This window comes from Aphis gossypii, chromosome 3, assembly GCF_020184175.1.
Source record: "Aphis gossypii isolate Hap1 chromosome 3, ASM2018417v2, whole genome shotgun sequence".
Lineage (NCBI taxonomy): Eukaryota > Metazoa > Arthropoda > Insecta > Hemiptera > Aphididae > Aphis > Aphis gossypii.
The window spans coordinates 38,629,754-38,652,474 of NC_065532.1; the positions used below are offsets into that span (position 1 = coordinate 38,629,754).

Consider the following 22,721-nt stretch of genomic DNA (forward strand, 5'->3'; position numbering starts at 1 on the left):
TGACAAACGAATGCCGTAGGTAAATTGCATCAAAAATAAAACTTAATTTAATGTTAATGATACTATATAGGTATCAATAATAATAGGTACATCAAAATATGAATTGGTTATATTTGAACTGCGGTCTATAACACATTATTATCTAATTAAATAAGTTAATTCTTATTTGTATATACAAGACAATCAATAATGTTTAACATAAAATATATTATATACAAACACTAACGATTATTATTAATAAATAGCTACTTGCTGTTATTTCAATACGAAAAAGTATAAATAATAAATGTATGTACTAAGTGAGAAATATTTTTAAAAGATACGATAGTATTTATAAGATTCACAAACTAAATACCGGCTTATGGTTTTTATTTGAGTAGAAAAAGTTATTCATATTGTCAAATTGATTAAATGTTTAACTTTAATTATTTATCCTAATACGGCGTTTATTTAAAAAAATTACATTTATTTGCCTTCAGGCAATGATTTATGATTGCGTTAGTGTAGTGTAGGGGTGGGTAAACAGTCCACGAGAGAATAAAGTTAACAAATTAAAATTGTCGTCACGGCTTGTAGCGCTCAACTGCAAATTGTAGTATAGATATCTATTACTAACGGATCAGCGCACTTTCGGGAAAAAAAATCTACAGCACTACCGTAATTATTATTATTATGTACCTACACCTAGAAAACTCTAGCTATTGAATACAAAATAATTAAATAAAATAATACCTACACTAATACCAAAATCAGCATGCGAATAAAAAACAAAGAGCGGTTTTTTAACAAGCTGACAGGGGCGTATCCGTTTTATTAGTTTTATATTTCACATATTATCTCTTTGCGTTCAAATTAACGTAATGTTAATATAATAGTACATACAATAACATAAACATATTCAGGCACATTTTAGAAAGGAGGAAATATATAATGATGGTCCGCGCGTGTATATACGGATGGACGATGATGGCTATCGGAGCAATTATTCTAAACATACATCGTAATATACCGAGCACAATCATATTGACGTGAAATTTAATTTTGACGGGCAATATAGAGAATTTTCTGTTTTCTCGACGAGGTCCGGAACACGTCATAATATAATACGAAAAACACTTTTGGTCTAAATTCTATATACCTGCATCGCTGACTTAAACACATTTGCATATAATTCTCAATGCAAATACACACCTTTTGTCGACTATTGTACATACTATGCGCAATCACTGATAACAACAGTTATTTATAGTTATTATACCACGATCAAATATTAACGAATATTATAAACGATTTTTTCAATACTTTAATTTTCAATTGAAATATGATAATAGTATGTGAAATACCACAATTGAACCGTTGAACTCGCCCAAACAATAATTTTCAACTTCATTATAATATAATATATAAGACGTAGAATATGCTAATAATTATTATCATAGTATAACATGTACTACTGACCTTCTTTCGCTTGGGCACGTCTTCGAAATCGTCGTCGGTCAGACCGATTCCCTCGTCGACGACCGACGGTAGGCCGCGTCCACTCCAAGCAGCCGAGGAGCTGGACTCGCTGAGCGGTGGTGACGGCGAGCTACGACATGAAAAAGCTCCTTCGCTGGATGTGGACGGACTGGTGGACAGTGACTCGGGTTGTTGGCAGCGCGTAATGCGTCCTGTGCATAATATACAAAATACAATTATTGTTTTATAAATTATAATTTAAAAAAAAAGGAACGTGAAAATATCAAAAATAGCACTCTCGGCGCGTCATAAATGCCGAAGATAATAATATTATAATCACACCGCCGGTCGGAATGGCAAAACCTGGGAGAGGAGGTGCGAGCGCAAGAAAATTCGCAGAGACCGAGCGCGCGGGACGGGCGGGTGCTCGCGGGCCCCTACGCAAACGCCAGCCGTTGCCGCCCGAAAATAAACTCGTAGGCGGCCGTGACGTGACGTCATTGAATGACGCTCTCGTACCGGTAACGCGGGGGCGGCAGTTACTGCTGCTGTCGTCAGGTGGTAAATCGTCGTAAACGGTTGGAGCGAGTTAAATAATAAATAATAATGATAAAAAACATGACGTATAGGTAAACGTTATTATTAATACCCGTGTGTTTATGCAATTGTGCGTAAGTGCGTGTGCGTAAGTCGTTTCACACGTACGATTCGTCCTTGTGTGAGCATGAACGTGAATTTCATTGTTTTTTTTTTTTTATTGATATTTTTTGTTTTTAAGCCTTCTTAATTTTTGAACAATCAAAATTTGTTTGATATTTCTCTAACGATAGTTATTGTGTGTATTAAATGTTTAATCGAACTGCACGCATTTCGTACGTGATGATGAACGTCAACCGCGTATAACGTGATTATAATATTATGTACTGTACGAATATTAATATGAAAAACAATAAAAAAAACGACGTCGACAACAACGAAAACACATGCAATTGTCGATTTCCGGATTAAAATCCACAAACTTGGAATAATCCGCTAAAACGTTTCACGCGATGGCGATGCCCGTGTATAAATATCTGAATAATTGCATATAGGTCATAATTGAGATAACGGTCGAACGATCGAGTAGTGAATACAAAATGTTATACCTATTTTTATTGGACAAGTCCTAACACGATCAAACTAATCTCATTATAGTATTATAATATTGAGTTTATGAGCTGCAGTTATATTAATAAGTATAGAAATAATGCATGAGGCGATAATGCAGTAAATACGTGTAAATATTGGCTGTTAGTGCAATATTTAATAAGCACGTGCAGTGTAGTGATGAGAATCGACTGCAGATAACAAAATGGTTCGTCAAGACACAACGTCGTATACTTTACCTACCTTAAGAGTTATACACGCAATTACATTGTTATCTCGTCAATTAATATTGAATACTATATAATCCAACCTCGAATCTTTATAGATGACGACTGCTAATCGAATTAAAAAATGAAAAATATTAACTGCAAATAATAATAACGGATTAATACCAAACTACGTTTCGAATGTTGTTCGGGATAATGACATAATGTATATCATACATTATATAATCTAATTACACTGACGCTATAGGTAATGTGAATTCGATTTTGTCTATAAAATGTATACTTCTTAAGCTCATATTATTATATTTTCTCTCGATGATCAATCACGAACACGGTTTTTAAAAGATGACGAGAGCGCGGAGCAGAGAGATTATCAACCGGGTTCTATGCACAAATCCTCTGTTACCCGTGCTCACGGAAATAAAGTATGCACCGTAATATTTTACTGTAGGTAAGTATACCATTTTAGGTCGTGAAAACGCAATTTGCGAGATAGAAAAAAATTAAAAGTGCATTGCGCAACGTCATCGCGTACCTCTGTATACGAACATTGTGCACGGGTGTGGGGACAAGGCATACTATAGATAGTTATACAACACTGTTTCTGTTTCCTCCGACGCGTAAGACCAAAGCTGCACGCGCTCGCGTCTTGAGATCGTATTATATAACAACGACCGTGTAATTCAAACCAGGTTTTTTGGACGAATTCTTCCTACCCGTCGTGTGTCATCGTTTCGCGCGCGCTTTGTCGTATGTTTGTAAAGCAATACCGGAGGAAACGGTGGATGCGTCACACACGCAGCACGTACACGCTCCACATATTTTCAACTATATATTTTAAATGACTCACACACACACACAATATAACAGGTACCTACGTAAACCCACAAGTCTGGAAACTATGATATTCGTAAGGTGGTTGGGGGGGAGGGCTCGCTAAGAATTTTATCATAATATTATTATAATTCAACGCGACGCGTATGTGCAGCGCATAACATACACGTCTGCCGTTTCGGCGAATGTTATGTGTCACGCGCGCCGGCCGGCGCGACACAGTTTCCGAACGCGGCCCGTCCTTGTCACGTCCAATGTCGGGCGTTTCGCGCTGCTCGCGCGCGTCTGGGCGAGGCGGGGTGGCCCGGTGCAGCAGGAGCGCGAGAGCGGGCGGTTACACCGCGGCGGGAGCGCGCGCTTCGCGTCCTTAACACTGCGTCCCGATTACGAAACGCCGTCGTATAAACGTGTATACCCAAGTGCGCGCGAGGCCTGCCGCCGCGGTGGTACAGCGCGCGCTGCATATAGAAAGCTGGCTTTTCACTTTTACCATTATCATATCTAGGCCACAGTTGGGCAACTCTCTACATAATAATAATAATAATAATAATAATAATATAAACGCGTTGGAGAATAATTATTATATTATTATTATATTGTTGTTGAGTAACGGGATGGCGACGGCTAAAAGCGGTGATAAGAGCTCCGCGCGCGCCAGATGGTGGCGGCGGCGGCGGCTCGACCGAACCCAGATCCGGCGATGGCGAACACTGGCCATTTTAAAAATAAAACGATGATCGACGAATAATGTATTTAAAAAATAATATAATAATATACGGTATCGATGGTGCGACGAAACGAAAACCGCAAACATACTACACGCGTGGACGTGTGCATGGGTCAAGTACTCGAGTGCTTTAATGGAAAAATCGATCGAGTGCGGTACACACGAAATTCGATAAATCTTAAAAACACTGATTTACGCGTCGGCTGCAAAATGTGTGAGTTGTAAAAAGTGCAGCGTGTGTGCGCGTGAACACGGCCGAGCCCGGTCGAGTTTTATACGCATCGCCGGCCGTTATAATTTATACACACACGACGGCGACCGGATCGTTTAATAATTAGACGCTCGGCCAAGTGCCCCGTTATATGCACACACATTACGTGTACTTAATACATAACATTATGATATCGGGCGACGGGCGTTGCAATTATTACAGTTTTCGCGTTCCACGCGTATACGTTAAACGCGGTTTTTCTTCGCTCATTGCTGCTGCAACACCACCCATATATTATGTATAGGTATATATTTATGCATATTATGTACTGTACGTATAGGAACAACGTTCACACCGTTGCAGCAGTGGTCAAATCGGAGGTCAACGCACTGCCGCCGGTTAAAGTACATATTATTATTATTTTTTTATAGGTATAGGTATGTGCCGCAGTAGTGCGGCGGTGTCAATGCACCGTAAAACGAAAAACAAAAACACGCACAAACCACAAAGGCATCCCTGTACATGTATACGTGATATATACATTGTATATAGTGGGCGGCCAACGAAACCGCGTTGATTGCATGTTGTAGCTTCCTGTGCGTAGGTAATACTGCAGCAGTATGTATCCACCATGTATATTATTTTAAATATGTATAGCCGGCGTGCCACCCTGTAATACCTGAAGCGCGGAGTCATTTGCCACGGTCACCTCTACTGCCGTGTGCAATAAGCGCGATAATATTGCCATTACACATGCATAATATTAAAATATTAAAATAATATTATTACGCGCCATCCTGTACATTGTATATATACGATGTATGGCATTACAACGGCCGTCGTTTTTAAAAACGATAATCAAGTAAATGAATATTTAGGTTTTTTTTTTGGACACGGCGATATTGTTGCATTGTGAAACCGTGGAGAAAGGACGTTGCAGAGCATGACTGAAAGTGAAATCCCGCGTATCGACTTCCCTCCATAACGTATACAATATAATATTATACATAAAAATATCACTCCTCCCCCTATTAATGCATATATATCACACGACTGAATTACTAGTTTATCGCTGTGCGCAATCGGCAACCCCCCGCTCCATAACCGGGTCGAGTTACCGACTGCGACCGTTTTACCGGAGATTTCCATTGGGTTTTCTCACGTCCCAGAACGCGCAAAAAATACAACAAACGGATTCTGGTGAAAGTGCCCGTATGATATTTAACGAGTAATGATACATGGAATCGAAAACAATAGCGATTTTATTTCGTACACAATTACGAAAAATATACCGATGCGTATGGTTGTTGCAAAAAAGTGCACTTAATTCAAATACTGACCTTGTATAGACGGCGAGTGGGGACTGCATGACAAACTCATCAACACCAAGGCCGCAGTGCACTCTGTCATTTCTTCCTCTTTTGGTTCATTATCGTCGTCTTCGTCTTTCATTTCCTCTTCACGGGATTCATCCTGATCTTGGCTACTACTGGGCCGACGTTTTCGGGACCTATAGATTTAAACACATGAAAAATGAAAATTTTTAATAATTATGCAGTTGCAGTACTAAGCTCTATTCGTTAATAAATATTGTAAAATAGAGTAAATCAACGAAAATTCTTCAATCTTCAATAACAACTACATTTGGATTTAATTTTAAGACTTTAGCCTCTACCAGAATATGGTGGAAGGTCAGGGCAAACTACTGGATTCACACCTGGTATACAAATTCTATTTTTAAACATCAAGGATGACGGAACTAGGTAACAAGTGAGGGTTTATTTTAATTCTAATTATTACTATCAAGGTTTAAATTTAAATCAATATATTAAATATTATTAAAAATATATTTATTAGCTATCTACTGTATCCTGAACTCTTCAGTATTATAAATCAAACTATTATGTCCTCTTTAATTCGAGCTCAGGTAATTTAATTTTCTAATTTTGATAAATTGTGTTGAGTATTTTTATTCTATATTCTAATTTTCGATATAGTATTACAAGTAATATAAATAATATTGTTTGATATACCAACCGGATTATCTGTACAGAAAAAAAAAACTAATAAAATGTTGATCGCCAACAACGTAATTTTATTCTTTTGCATTACATATGCAAATATGCAATCGATAAGTTTAATGCAAACAACAACTATGAGAACATATACACAAGCAAGCACATAAGTTATAATCATAACGTCCGTGCTGTGTACAGATATTACCATTGATCGATACACTGTACATAATATATATATTATGATATACATTATATGTAAATAAACCACCATTATTACGTAACTTATTGTAATGGCCGAGTGATTTTATTTGCGCAATTACTATCCGCAAATAGTAAGTTTTAATAGATATATATATATACTAATTAAATACACGCCGTGTGCCGGTCCCAAAGTGTTCCGGGATATATATATATTATATAATATAGAAAAAACCAATAACAATGCAACAATGTTAAACGAAGACAATTTTCTCAAATATCACCACGCCCGACGTGACTGAAAAAGCAATAAGTAGGCCAAAACTACAATAACAACCGTCAGCAGTTTGACTCTCATTCATGGTCGCTGGTGTAACCCACACTGGCACACTATTATATATGTACGTACATATTCTTTAAAAATCTTGTCGTGTTCGCACTCCATGCACCTGCGACGCCAACAACCTTGCGAAATCGTATTGAACTTGATTGTTTTTAATTCATGTACGTGTATGCATGCAGTGAAATAACCAGATTTCATAACACTGGTCATATAAAGGCCGCGACCTAGGGTACAGTTTATTTTTTCACTCAACATTGCGATTGGTATTTATATTTAAAAAAAAAATGTCTTTAAAATGATCTAAAATAATGATCGAATTTTATCTTCGCGTCACCGCTGAATACATATATTTAAGTTTATACTATATATGCAATAAATAAATTCGAATTATAGCATAAGTAAATATCTACAGGTAATTAAAACTTCGTTACATTTTTTTTTTGTACATATATTGTATGTGCAATTTATTTTTTTTTGTTGTTGTATAAAATAATTCGTCAACAAAACACACTGATCAATTATTGAATCGACTGGTACATTATTTAATGGACCACGGGCTACGACAAGGACGCGGACCTTTTACGATACGATGGCCTACCGTATACGGCATGTGTGAACCTATATAGAGTATATTTATGATGACATGATGTACTGTATAACGCTATATTTACTACAACGCTTTATATGAATATATATTTGCGACACAAGTACTGACAGTGCACCGGTTCTAAATGATTTACCGGCTTACAGCAATAGCACATCGGCAACATGGCAAGGTCGTCCGTATGTCAACCGACCTTGAATAAAAAAAAACCAGCTGATCCGAGGGCCGCTATTTCTTTTTATTATGTTTTTTTTCGTTACTGTACACCTCCTCTCCGTGTCACCAGTCACCGCCCAAAATATACGCATGTTTTAATAATCTAAAATACGGTTTTACGATGGAACACACAACAAGGTCTCCCGGACACAATTTGCATCATGCGAAGGGGGGGCCACCATTTAAAATATACAGAAGCGTGTACTATGTATACCTATTTGCAATCACAACATATTACGTCGCGTTTATATCGTTTGGGCGTATTCTATCATATCAATATACACTTACGCGGATTCTGTGAGATCGACGTGCAATCAATGTCGGAGAACGGGATATAATGTTTTAAACGAAAAATTATGCAGTCTTAGAACCGGAACTCTATCAATGCACATTTTATATACTAGTAACTCGCCCGTTCAAGTAAAAGCGAATATTAATAATATGCATATATGCGCCAAGTAACAGAGTATATCAAAAGCCGACTGGATGCGACGGAAACTAATTTGAAAACGTAAAATATTTTTCTTCGTCCCACGCACATCAAGATAAGAATTCAGTGAAGAAATAAATTTAAGACCAACAACCCGGCTGTATAACGAGAGAAATCACCGTGCCAAATACCGTCACTGCCTGCAGAGCAGATCGTTTTCATTTTCGTGTCACTCGCCCCTTCCTTTTGTGTTATCCTTTTTCACTCATATTAATATTATTATTATTGTAGCATATAACACATGTATAAATAATATCATACAACATACGAAAAATGATATATCAAATTCGTACGATAAGCCCACACATTTGCACGGTCTATCAAAACATTTTCATGTTTACATTTTATATTTACGACACTATATACTACTACTGGACTATTTTTATTATTATTCAATAAGGAAAAACAATTTTATTTTTTTATACTTGAATACCTAAAATATACTATCATACAACTGCTATACCATCAATAATTTTCTATTTATAATGAAAACTGATGCCTGATTAACAAATACGACACCGTGCCAAAATAGTAAATACTAAATAAGTGTAAATTCATCATGCCTCAAACGAGTGTCAGGGATCCTGGCACCTTTCGTTTATATGACCGACAGAACTCAGAAATGAAATATTGTACTCTATTACAATTATTATATTTAACGATATTTTCGGGCTATTGAACTGTTCTATTGTCTTCATCTAAACCTATATGTATATTTTTTATCTTGGCGTTATCTACGAATGTATTATGTTGTCCTCATTATAACGCGGCTATCGAACCATACAGAACCATAATAAACATATAAATGCCTAAAAGAACTTTATTTACTCAAGTCGTTAAGCCCTATTGTAATATTATCAACCAACCAAAGGTTAAAAGAAAAAAGAAGATATATATTGTATATATGTATCAAACCACAACGTAATATTAATACGAAAAATCAATTAAGAAATGATAATCTAGCTTATTTTTTACTAATAAAAACTTACCCGCTGATTTCAACAGCATTCTGAGAGGATGAACTACGTTTCCTGTCCGACATGTCTGCCAACCTAGCGAAATCTGTATCTTGGTCCATTAAACGAGCTGACTTCCTGGACTCTAACACGCGAACGTCATCCAATTTCTTTATTACTTCGATGGACCCCTATAAAAAAAAGGTTTAATATTGGTTAAAAAAATATTGCATTCAGGGAAGGTCGGGGGTGGCTATAATCAAAAACGCATCATTTTCTGGTAACCACCGGTGATTATGTACCACCTCACATTTAATTATCTTATAAAATAGTAGCAATGCTTTCACTCCGCCCGCGAGACCGGTTCGTTTCCTTGTGAAATCGGTGAAATGCATTCTTACACACACACCTAAGTCTCAAAGTTCATACACATGAAATAATTTTATTTTTCATAAAATTATAAGGAAGTAAAATGAGAAGTGTTTTCAGTGGCTGTTTATATTTAAACTCAAGGTTAGACATTTTTTTCATACTTGCTACTGGTTACCACAATGATGCAAATTACAAGAAAATGCACAAGTATGGTTTATGCGATTTTCCCTGGCCCGACTCGATGACCCGGATTGTAAATCAAGCCTGCGATATCGGTCGCGCACACGCCGCGGCAAAGTCAAGGTCAAGCACAACGCAATTGTGCATTATTGTTTGTTAAATATATATATATGTATATATATTAATAAATAATAATAATAATCACATAAATATATAGTACCTTCTAATCGGTTAATCATAATAAAATAGTAAATATGCACATAGTTTATTGCTCAAGTTTCGATAACGTGCGCTATCTATAAACTTTTCCCACCTCTGTAAACTAGGCATCCCCGCGTATGAGCTAATTGTGGTTATGAGTTTTAAGCCACCAAGCGGTGCACAGGAGCGTGTTGCGGAGGCGTTGTGAGGGGGGATGGGTTTGACGCAATTACGATGTCCTTTCGCCAAATCGTTGCAACGGAATGTCGCGCACCGCTCGCGTACATTAGGAGAAAGGTATATTTTATTGTATATATTAAATTATTATTGTTATACGCACACCGCGACGTCAACTTGTGATGTAAAAATAATAATAATAATAAAAATTAGGTAGAAAGTAAGGAGCCTTAGGAGCCCCACCCCCCGTGCTGCATCCCGTTCACCCAACAGGTTTCAACTGCGCAGTGAACGGAACCCGCAGCGATCCGCGGACGGCACATTTAAATAAATATAAAATCATAAACATTATAATAATTATTATTTAAATAACATAATATTTCAACATTAGCTCGAGAAAAGTTTCCGGAACAAGTCACCTACACAAAATGACGAGAATAGGTACTATTTGGAATCTACGATTCTCGGAAAACCCGGTCATCCCGTTGTGGTCTTAAACTCGAAACGTTGACACGTCGTCAAAAACAACAGTTATGCTGCCGTAACCGGACGACGTCTGCGGGCGTCGAAGGGATTGAAAAACCGAAATTCCATAAACGGGGGGTTTCGACCGCGTTGAACAGCTGCTATACCACTTGCCAGCTGTGCGGGTACCACGGTAGAGAAAGAGATTCCTCGACCGTGTACGGTTCGACGCGTACCTACCTATCGGGTCCCGCCCGACGGATAACTTTGTATGAATATTTTAAAAAACGACAAACGCTGATCCCGACCGGCCGGCCTCGACGGTAGGTTGGCAACCGTGTCGCCCGCGCATAATATGCATATATCGTAACCGCCGCCAACCCGGTGAAATTGGCGTGCCTACGCGGAAAACTGCTGCGTATGCAGGCCACGAATGTTCCGGAGTTCCGCGTGCAGGACGTAACGACGCGTAGGATACGATATCGCAATAAGCCGACTCGGTCGTCACTCGTTAATAAGCACGGGACGCATTAAAATCGCACGGTCAGCCGTGCACCCGCGCCGGCCGGCAACAAGTACGACGGGCAGTGGTAGCGGGCCGGGGGGAGCGACCGAGACTGAAAGAAAACACATCCGTTTTGGCGCCAAACGACACGGCCCGTCTCGCCGCCCGTACGGCGCAAACCGCTAACGGCTCCACGAGTCGGATCGCTTCCACTCGGTAATACGATCGTACTTTACACCGCACACCTGCGTAAACGACTTTTTACGTCATCGCCGTGGGTATTGTGCAAAGTGGATGATGATTTACGTTTTAAAAATAGCATCACAAACACAATAAACAATATTTTAATATCCGTTATTTGCGTAGGTATACACTCACCTCGTGCCCGTGCGGCATGATGGAAACGCGCACTTCTTCCGTGTCCGGTCTGTGGACGACCACGTCACCGGATATCTCGCGACCGTTGAACGTGATGTACACCCTCTGACCGGCCATCAGTCGGAGGTCGGACAGCGTCTGGAAACCGGGGCCGACCAGCTCGGTGGCCCTGTACTCGCGCCGGCCGCCAGTCCCGTCGTCGAACCTAATCGAATATCCGGTCTCGGAACCGTCCGCGGCCGTCTTGACCGCGGCGATGATACCGGCACAAAGTTTGCCGTCGTCGCCGGACGGCGCGCAAACGCGCGTCCCTATTATGGACCGCTTGGCCAGCCGTTTACCGGCGCCAGCGATCAACCCGTTCCTTTGCCGCATCGGGATCGCGAACGAAGCGTCCAGCTTGGCGGTGTGGTACGACGTGATTAATCGATATCGGTTGTCGCGCTAACGCGCGATCTACAGAAACGGACGGGGAAAATTAAATACGAAAAAAGTACGTGTACCCGTGTCACTCTCGTCCCAACGTCAGTCGACACTCACCCCGCCGTCGTACCGGATCGCGAAATTGTAACAACACATTTTGATCGATCAGAAAAATATTAGAGAAAAAAAAACTATGTAAATAATAAATGTTATATATTAAAAGAGTAATTAATTTATATTTGCGATTTTAAAATAACACCGATTCGTTTCGTGAGAAAAACGATAAAGTTTTTGAGCGGCGATTTTTTTAAAATTGTTTTCGCGCGAATGTATTATATTTGCGAATTCGATTTCACACAGAACACACCCGGTCAACGGGGAAAACGACGACGACAACAATAATCAACAATCGGCGATTTAAGGCCGAAGTGCCAAACTGTCGAACAGCGAAGGACTACCGGCTTCGGCAAGGCGTAAAACGGAACTATGTACGTGGTTTGGCACAAATGTTCAACGCCACAGCTGACAATGCCGGTTGCCGGTATCCGCGCAGTGATACCAATTTACCGTACCCTATCGACCCGGTTTTGCGTTCCACAGTCGTTCTCTATTATTATTATTACGACGCGCATCCTGAATCCGCTTCTCGTTCACAAAGGAAATCAACACCGATTTTCTGACGTTTTTCCATGAAATATAAATTCGACATTTTTCTATTGTCCACAAGTCTGTATTGGCTTTTGATTCAGTCGCAAGCGCTACCGCAGCCGGCATAATATTACAAATATTACGCTTTCGGTTCACATATTAATGACGTCATCACTCTCTTATTAAAGAAGGCTTATTTTTTATTTGCGTCGTCATTGGTATTTCCAACAATAATAATAATAATTATTATGTATTGTACTATTTTTATGTAATACACTAATTTATTATGTATGTAAGTTACTAACGTACAACATAATAATAACAATATTACTGTTATATTATATAGGTGCATTATGTATAAAAATGCATTCTGCATAACACGTAATAATATAATATTTATATAGGTTGCAGGCGGGAGCATGACATATTAATAAATTATATATCTGAGAATAACACTTAAAGCCCCCTGGTTTATGCAAGGTAAACAATTGCACAATCGCACTGGATTGCCCTACCTATCGGCTATCAACAATGGATAATTAACCAATAAACAAACTACCACAACAATCTAAATAAAATCAAAAGAGCTTTACCTAGACTAAAAATATACTTACCAAAAAACATCTTTCTAGAAAATCAACTAGAAAATTAATAAAGAAAATATTAGATTGTGTTACGATACAATCGAATTTCTGTTATTGTACATTTTTAATTACCTATGTTATAATATTACTATATTTGGATCAAAATAATTATAATCCAATAATTAGTTACTTAAACAAATAGTTATGCTTAATTATAACTTTGCTTGAGAAATAATGCATGAGAAACAAGCAAAAATAATAAAAAGTTTGAATTTAGATTAATTTTTCAACGTACCTATTCAGTTACTGGTAGTAATATTACTATAGTATATTACTTTTTAACGTTTATATTCAATGTTGCAACTTACAATGCTACAATACCGAACATCACGCCATAATATAAAATATAAGAGAATGCATAATTTCATTAATTTTTGTGAAAAGTAAAAGGTTGTCAAGATAAAAAAAAACTTGTGTACTTAACATATTTTAAATAAAGTTGACTGGTTAAAAATGTTCACTATATACTATGATAAATTATGTTATATATTATTTAGGTCTCTTAAATGTTATTATCAGCTATATTGTGTGTATTTCTGTAGACCCTCATAATTATAAAATTATTCTCCTATTCAACAATTGAAACAATTTTTTAAAAATCTGATTCAATACAATATAATACACATCTATCATTATTTTTGTATGATTCTTTTATAAAAAAAAGGAAATCATTACAATTAAAAACTGTAAAATTAAATAATTATTTTAGCCTATACTCTGTACTAATCATTGTATTTAAAAAAAATTGTATTGTAATAAGAAAAAAAAACTATAAGTTATATATAATATAGTGATTTTTAAAAACTAAATATAAATAAAATAGAAAGAATAATTTTTAATAATAGACATACATTTGCATTTACGTATGATATGTAAATAAAATAAAATGTTAATTCAATGAATATTTAATTTAAAACTCCACCTATAACGTAATAGCACTCCTCCAAACAGACTAATGCATCTATTTTATAATACAATAATATTTTAAAACATCCAAATCCTATACTTAAGTAGATAGGTTGATACACAAACTTAATAATTATTAAAATTTATCATGGTTAACCAAATTAAATCAAGTAAAAAATAAATACATGTAGATACGACGATAGATAATAATAAAAAGATACAACACGGTTTTCGCATTGACATTTGACAATAGCTGATAAAATAATGATTGATGTTTTTAATGTTTTGACTTTTGGCATTGCCATTAGTCTAGCATAATTTATCCTTGTTCATATAATGTAATAGAAAAAATAAAATAATCATCTCGCGATTCTTCTTTTCTGATATTTATCATGGTAGAATTATTCAACAGAAAAAAAAACGAAAAATAAACTAAAATAATATTTATTTTATTTTAGATATAGCCAATATAGTTTATGCTACTAATTTATTTCAACATTTACACCTCGGAAACAATCTAAATCTATGCTTTTAACGATTGTATTTTTGTAATGCGCTTTGAACCCGTAGTATAAGGTGTAATTAAGTCCCCACCCAAATTAAGGTGAAACCCAACAATACAATGTGGCTTTGAAAATAATTTTGTATTTTTTTTTTTTTTTGTCTTAAAGCTTTCCATCAACGACACGCAACCCATATATATCGTTATATTGCATCGACAATGCTCATTGTGTTACTGATTTTAAAAGCACTATACACATACAATATATTATTATACATGATATTACACGGTTCGCGTAACAAACATTCTAAGGCTATTACCTATTGGTATAGTGTTAGATTTTGCTGGAAAAATTCTCATTTGGAATCTCGTTTACCCCGCATCGAACAAAAACAGAGTAATTTTATACATTTTATAGAAACATTGCTGTGTCTTAGTGTTTGAACAACAGATTTGTACACAACAGGTCTAACGCGCACGTAGAATTATATTATTTTTGCAATAATATAAGTAACAATTATATGTAATTAACACGCAAAATACAACGATCCAAGAATAAGCCATTAAGAGATATCGTTATAAAATTTTGTCATTTCTTTTATGTCTAATAAAAATCATTTTTTTAATAATGATGCAACCTTTGGTAAGCGGTAAACGTCAGTATAGGTACACAGATTAGTTCAAGCTCACGCAACAATACGGTATATACGGTATCTGTACGATATATTTTAATACACACTGTGGTCGTCACTGCGTCCAACACGTTTTCATTGGATCCGCGATATATTATATTATTATGTCTACACAAACACAATAATAATATATTTTTTACATAATACTTATAGCGTGAGCGAAGAAACTTGAATGTTAGAATATTTTGCGCAGTAGTTTGTTTTGTTTTGATTTTTTGGGTACGTTATATGGTACCTACATCTCGTTATTAATTTATTGTTCGCATACATCGATCGCGTTTATTATCGTTCGATATTCGTACACGTAATAATGTATGATACATGTATGGGATATTGATGAATGCAGTATGCACATTGCATAATATGCATTTAATAAAAATAACTATCAGATTTTATAGGAAGGGAAGTTGGAGAGAATAACCTTCTCCGAGTCATTTTGAGTTCTAATTTAAATCTATAAAAGTATTTTAGTATTTAAAATTATGATCGCTGTGATGGTGATATAAAATTATGTGTACCGTTAAGGCGTTAACCTACGTATTACAATATTGTGAGAATAAAAGAGAATCATATACGTCTTCAAAGATATTTTTGTAATTATGTATTTATGTGTTTGATATCAACAAATATAATGTTTGTATATGATAAATACAAACCAATAATAATCTATAAAAATATTTAATTGATACGCAACAGTGAACAAACTTTGGATTTAAGGATGTTCAAAATGTTTTCTTCACGGTTATCTTTGATTCAATTATATTAATTTATAATAAAATATTTATAAATACCTATCGATATCGACACACAATCCGCGTACAATATATAAATTCGTTTTTACGTGTTTACTATATATGTACACTAAATAGTATTACATCTGTGTAGTATATTGTATATATATATATTATATATATATAATATAATGTGTATAAACATGCACACAGTGCCGAGCAACGTAATAGTAAATAGATGTAAGACCGAGCACCGGAATGACCCACTTTTCGCGGTCAGAGCGAGAGCAAAATGTCCGTCGTGACCGGGTTTTTATGTGATTTGCAAACGGGTCAAAAGAGCCACGGCAACGATAATATTATTTTTTAATATAATAATAATATATGGTAAACCGAGATGGGTCGTGTACATAAACGAAACAGACGAAGTACAAAAATGTACATTGTAAACTTTTAAGATTATTGTCGTTGGCAGAGAGTCGGTACCTATATAGAAAGTGAAAATGTCGTGTTCACTTTACCACAAAAGGCGACCATCGCCTTTTAAAACGGATCGCGGCATGACGTAGGTACATAATACAATTTATAATAGTATGTGTATCGTTATATATTGTGTGCAGCGAGAATTTTAACAATATAATGTTAAGCGGTAAATAACGACGCCAAAAATGTTGTTGCGCCGGTCGGTCGGTCGTGCGTTCGTATTATATTTTTCTCTATACACATATATTATTATGATGCGCGCTTCGCCGGCCGGCCGGCCCTCGATGGCAGCTCAGCTGACACGCGTAAACACAACTTTCAGCACGACCGGCAAACGCGGCCGGGCGCGAGGGGAGTCTGCGGTGACCTCGGTACCGTGTTTACATTGGTTGACCCACTTCGGCATCGACTCGGCGCGCGCACGGCGCACATACGGACTCGCGCGCACGCGCTTACCGCAGGTACGCCAGCCCGCGCGCCGATCCGCGCCGCACTGCCCACGTAAGCCGGCCGGCCGGCCGGTCTCTAGCGCGAAACGGTGGCGGCGTCGTCGTCGGCGGTTCGCACGGTGAAAACGTTGTGCAGCGCGCCTAATGTCGCCGACACGATAATTATTGTACACTATTATCGTGGCGCGCCGCCGCCGTGACGTAACCGACTTGGACGACGACGACGACGGCGACGACGCTCGGTACCACCGGCGAAAGTTTTTTTATCCATCATTTCGCTTACTGCGTAATATTTTTAGCGTCCCTACACCGCCGCCCCATGACCCTTACGCCGCTTGATCTGCGAACAGCCGCCATCGCGCTTCGCCAATATCCGCACGCGCGCGCGCTGTCGAGTTCTGCTGGCTCAACGTTGTCGCTGCTGCTTACGTTTCGCACGAATGGGCCACGCCGCCAACAAACATTCGCGTATTATTTTTATTACGCGTCGTTTTCCGTTGTTGTTTGTTTACGCGAGCCGCCGCCCGCCCTATGCGTTTCGACTGACTTTACCATAATGTGTAATGATGCCACACGGCAATAATAATATTATTATTACCGTGGTTGTGGTGCGTTACATTATTATATACCAAACTTGTTGTTATTAGTTATTATAATAATAAAATTATTATATTGTGACACTGTATTCGTCCGTTTATAAATATAGGTATATAATTGCAAAATAATATTCTAATACAATGAACTTTTCGACGAATTTGGTCACATCCTCCTTTGGTGTATCCTTCAGTATTATTATAATTGAATAATAATTGAGTGTTTACGTAATTCTTCCTCGAAAATAGAATTTTTTAATTAGGGTTTTTCGTTGATAAAAGGTACTTATTAGTCAAGGTATTACAGTAGTGGTACCTACATGAAGAAGTAAATTTATATTAAATAATAATAAATATTAAACATAAATAATTTCCTCATAAAAATAGTTTTTGAAAAACTGAACCCTAGCTGAGTTCGATATGTACGTGTATAATTAAATACCGGATTTATATCCATTTTAAATTATAAAATATTCACTTAAAAATTAAAATGTTTCAAATGTGCGCTAAAAAAGACAAAATATGCATAATATTTTGTAAATATTACAGCTGTTTATTTACCTATTGTAGAGTTATAAAAACAAAAAATTAATGAAGAAAAATGATTACCTATATCAATTAACTACAACATTATAAACAATATATTGTATGAATGTGATGAAAAATGTATATGATTTAATTGTTTTTCAACTAATAATAAGTAGCAATAATATTTTCCATAACGATGATTTGTATTCGCTTGTTATTGGTGCATATTTAAAATTCGAGAATATTACGAGGAAAAATTTTGGATAGAAGAACTCTTGAAGTTCTCGCTTTGATGTATTTTAGAAATTTCTTTTAAAATTAGCAAGCTTTTATGTTTATTAATAATATTAGTTTCAAAACATTTATTTTTAATTAATACACTATTTTTATTTTCAAAAAGAATATTAATAAAATTTGTAACTTTTTAAAACATTTATAATACATACATTCATAAGTAAGTAGTAAAACCAAAGTCTCGAGTTTTTAAATACTTTTAACAATAGTCGAAAAATGTATTTTAATATATTAAGTTAAATCGTTAATTATATTTTATTAAATAAGAATTTTTTTACTGTTGTTTTTAATGCTTATAACATAAGTTTTTTGTAGATTTTTAACAACATTATTAAAATGTTCGAAATTGTCTGCATAAAATATTGTGAATTATAACGAAGCATCCTGACGTATAATACTTGTATAATAAAATTAATAATTTAAATGTATAGGTAATTCGTAAAAACATGCGTTTTTTATGGAAATAATGCACTTGCACCCAAAATATATAAAATAAAAATTTACCATTTTATTTATTTATGTGTGATCGATAAAAATCCATTTATACTGCATGTAATTGCTTACAAAAATATTAATATGCCATACATGCAAAATCCTGTTTTTATATTATATTATAATATGTTATATAATCACCGCGTATTACAATGTTTATTATTTATTTAATATATAACACGTGTCCGTCCGCCGTCGTCCGACTTGTGTATAAGCAGGTACCTACAGTAAGTAGGTACAATATGCAATTATATTGTAATAACCAATATAAGCAATATGTGTGCATAATTATAGTGTCACCTATAGTTTTATAAACTACATAATACTATGTACTAAACTGTATAATTAAAATTTTCGTTCGATATTAAATTTGTTTTTTTAAATGGATTTTGGTAAGACCTGCGCTGATTATCTATACACGGTCCATTTACGTTTAATGTTTTTATCATAATATATTCAGTAGCAGTACTACTACAAACCAAATTAATTTGCAACTAATTTTCAGCATGTTTATGTTTCGTCATAAATCAAATGTATTTAGGTAATAACAGTAATAATTTGAAACTTATTAGAGTATTGACATTATACTTTCATAAAGAAATAATCTTATTCGGAAATTTCGTTGTAGGCGTGCCCGATTATCGGTAAATATAGTTATAAAATTGTACCTCGAGTACTTACTCAATAATATTTTCAAACGATATAAATTTTAAAAAGTGATTTTGTGCTTAAAATATTGTATTTGTTTAAAAAACTGTATGAACATGCATTATTATATACACGGTTAAAATTCGATTTATACTACAATGTATATTGATTTTGATCAGGAATATTATAAAATTTTCGAAATATAAGTATAACTCTGAATTTAGTACGTAACAACATAACAGATATTATAATTTTTAAATATCTTAGCATAACTTCAATAAATAAAACAACCAAATTCAACAAAAAAATAACATTAAATGATTATTATTAAGTCGCATGCGGAAATTCTAAGGTATCAGCCTCTTCTACTTATAAAGATATTTTATAATTTATTTCATTAAAATGTTTTAACAATAAGCTATTAGTAGATAATTTGATTTTCTATTAGTAATACAATAAGTTGAACTAATTATTGTCAAAAACATTTCATGCATATTGTATATTATATGTATCATAATGTTATAATTAATTCATATTTATATAATGATGTATATTATTAATGGCATATTACCTATAGGTCATAGGCTATATAGTGCTATATCAGGGATGGCCAACTTTTGATTGACCTTTGAGTTTTTTAAGTTATTACTTATTACGATTAACCAAAATAAAGCTTTTTAATCATCAAAAATATATGAATATAATTATATACATTTATTTTGTTTAGAATACCATATAGGAGTCAAAATCGACCAGTTAGCCACCCCTGGCCTATATGATTATATTATTATTGTAGATAATTAATTGAAATTATTTGAATTTCAACCATGAAATAATTTGTAAATTCTCAAAAAAATATATTCATCCCGCTCAATATTATTATTGAGTATTGTTCTTTTAACTATTTGCAGTATTGCCAGTATTGCACTGCAAATGTAAAATCTATTATAATTACTTTATTTGTACACAGTTTATAGTTAAAATATACATTATAGGCATTTATAAATGTACTACTAAGTATACTAGCTGATTATATACATTACCCAATACACTATTTTGTACTTTTGAACCTACTTATAGCTGACTATTGGCTATTGGAGCATTATTAGGTTCTTATAATAAGTATTTTCTTAATGTATAATATATTCTTCGTATTCTTCTATATACGATTTAGGTACATTTTATTTGTTATCATTTTAAACATTATAATAATATATTATCATTAATATTATACAAGCAATTAAATGTACATCATCCAATTTAAGTTAATAAAAAAAAAACAAATTATGTAATAATAACATGTAGATTTGTAATGATACGCCGTTAAAGGCATATGTGTTATCAGAACAATAAAAATAATATTACATATATTATTATATATTTATACGTTATACTAATACTTAACAGTAACAGGCCTGCAATGAAGATACTGAGTAATTTATTTAGTTATAGACGTTTTTTCTTATTAGTTACATAGGTATAGGTACTAGAAATTGCACTAAATTTACTTATCTTAATTTTTAAGACGACTTCATTGCCGCAGATGTATCCACTATCCAGTATAATACTACTTTTTATTATAACGTCTAACCTAACGAACAATAGAAATATTATGGTAATAAGAAAAATGTCATTCGTTTATTTTAAATTCTACATTCTGAGCAGAACGATGAATGTACCTACTGATTTTTCAATCATGTTTTTTTTTATTATTGAAAAAAATCTTTGATATTAAGCTTTTAAGATGAATTCGAATAGCAAATTGGTTTTAGTTTGTACTTTAATGAGGTCAAAATTACCAATCATTTTTAAAATAACCGGGGAAAAAAAACAAAAAATAAAATAATTTTTACATAAATCCAGTTTTTAATAAAATCGTATTTGTTTAATATGTATAGAGAAAAAATGGAAAGTTTTAAATAGGTATCTATAAAAATGTATTGAATAGTTTAAAAGAATCAAAATGTTAAGAAAATGTTTATGAATAATACTATGATACAGTTTCATAGGCGCAACTAGTGGGGTGCTTGGGGGTGCTTCAGCACCCCCAGCTTTTTATTTAGCACCCCCATACCAAAACCACCAAAAATTTAAAAATCATGAAAAAAATGTTTTTTTTTTTGTATTTGACGTTTATTAGGACAAACACAAATTGGTTGTGATGATTATAGTTATATCTATATATCTATTATAATTATTATTTTATTTTTTAACTAAGCAATTTAATCAGTATAAAAATAAAAAAATACATGATAAAATAAAATAAAATATACTATTTAGTCTGTTAACAAATAAACTTCATTATTATTACCTAATTAAATTTTAAATTAACTGTCTTTTTCAGTTTATTGTTAAAATAGGAAAACATCAAAACTCTGATGTTCATAAAACTAATTTAACAAAGATGGTTGCATACAAAACAAGTAAGCAATCAGGTTCCATAATAGCCAAATTATCAGATGCTCATCACAATCAAATTGTAGAAAATAGAGCTTATATGGCCCAAATAATTGAAATTGTTTTATATCTTGGTAAAAAAGGTGTAGCATTTCGGGGACACTCTAAGAAATGTGATTCTTTAAATCAAAGTAATATAATATTAATATAAAAAACAATAAAACTAGTAATAAAATTAAAAATAATAAAAAAGTTTGGAACAACAGCGGTTCACAAATTTATCAATTTTAAACATCGAAAGAGACATTGTTAACAAAATTAGTTCTTCAGAAATACTAGAAAAGTATTCTACTAAGAATAGAAAATTATTATTAATATAAAATAATATTATTATGTATAATAAATATGTATATTGTATATATTCCATTTAAACTTTATTATTATTTTTATCACTTAAACAAATTATATACTATAACTTATGTATTTATAAGGTATATTATAGCTTTTATACTTAAATATTAGTGTGCTTATAGTTTTATAGTGTGGATTGGAATGATTATAATAATTATAAAATTGTTGTATGGT

The 22,721-nt window shown here is 34.3% G+C and overlaps 1 protein-coding gene across 2 annotated transcripts in view; it reads right to left on the reverse strand.

Annotated features, from left to right (window-relative positions):
- Positions 1–12,622, reverse strand: part of LOC114121488 (zinc finger protein 395-like) — a 32,693-nt gene extending 20,071 nt beyond the window's left edge. For both annotated transcript variants that reach the window (XM_050202759.1, XM_050202758.1), the window contains exons 1-4: positions 11,707–12,622; positions 9,462–9,619; positions 5,944–6,113; positions 1,459–1,670 (exon numbers count right to left, since the gene is read on the reverse strand). In XM_050202759.1, coding sequence (XP_050058716.1) covers positions 1,459–1,670; positions 5,944–6,113; positions 9,462–9,619; positions 11,707–12,081 — 915 coding nt within the window. In that variant the 5' untranslated portion in view covers positions 12,082–12,622. The remainder of the gene's footprint in view (positions 1–1,458; positions 1,671–5,943; positions 6,114–9,461; positions 9,620–11,706) is intronic.
- Between the last annotated feature and the right edge of the window lie 10,099 nt (positions 12,623–22,721).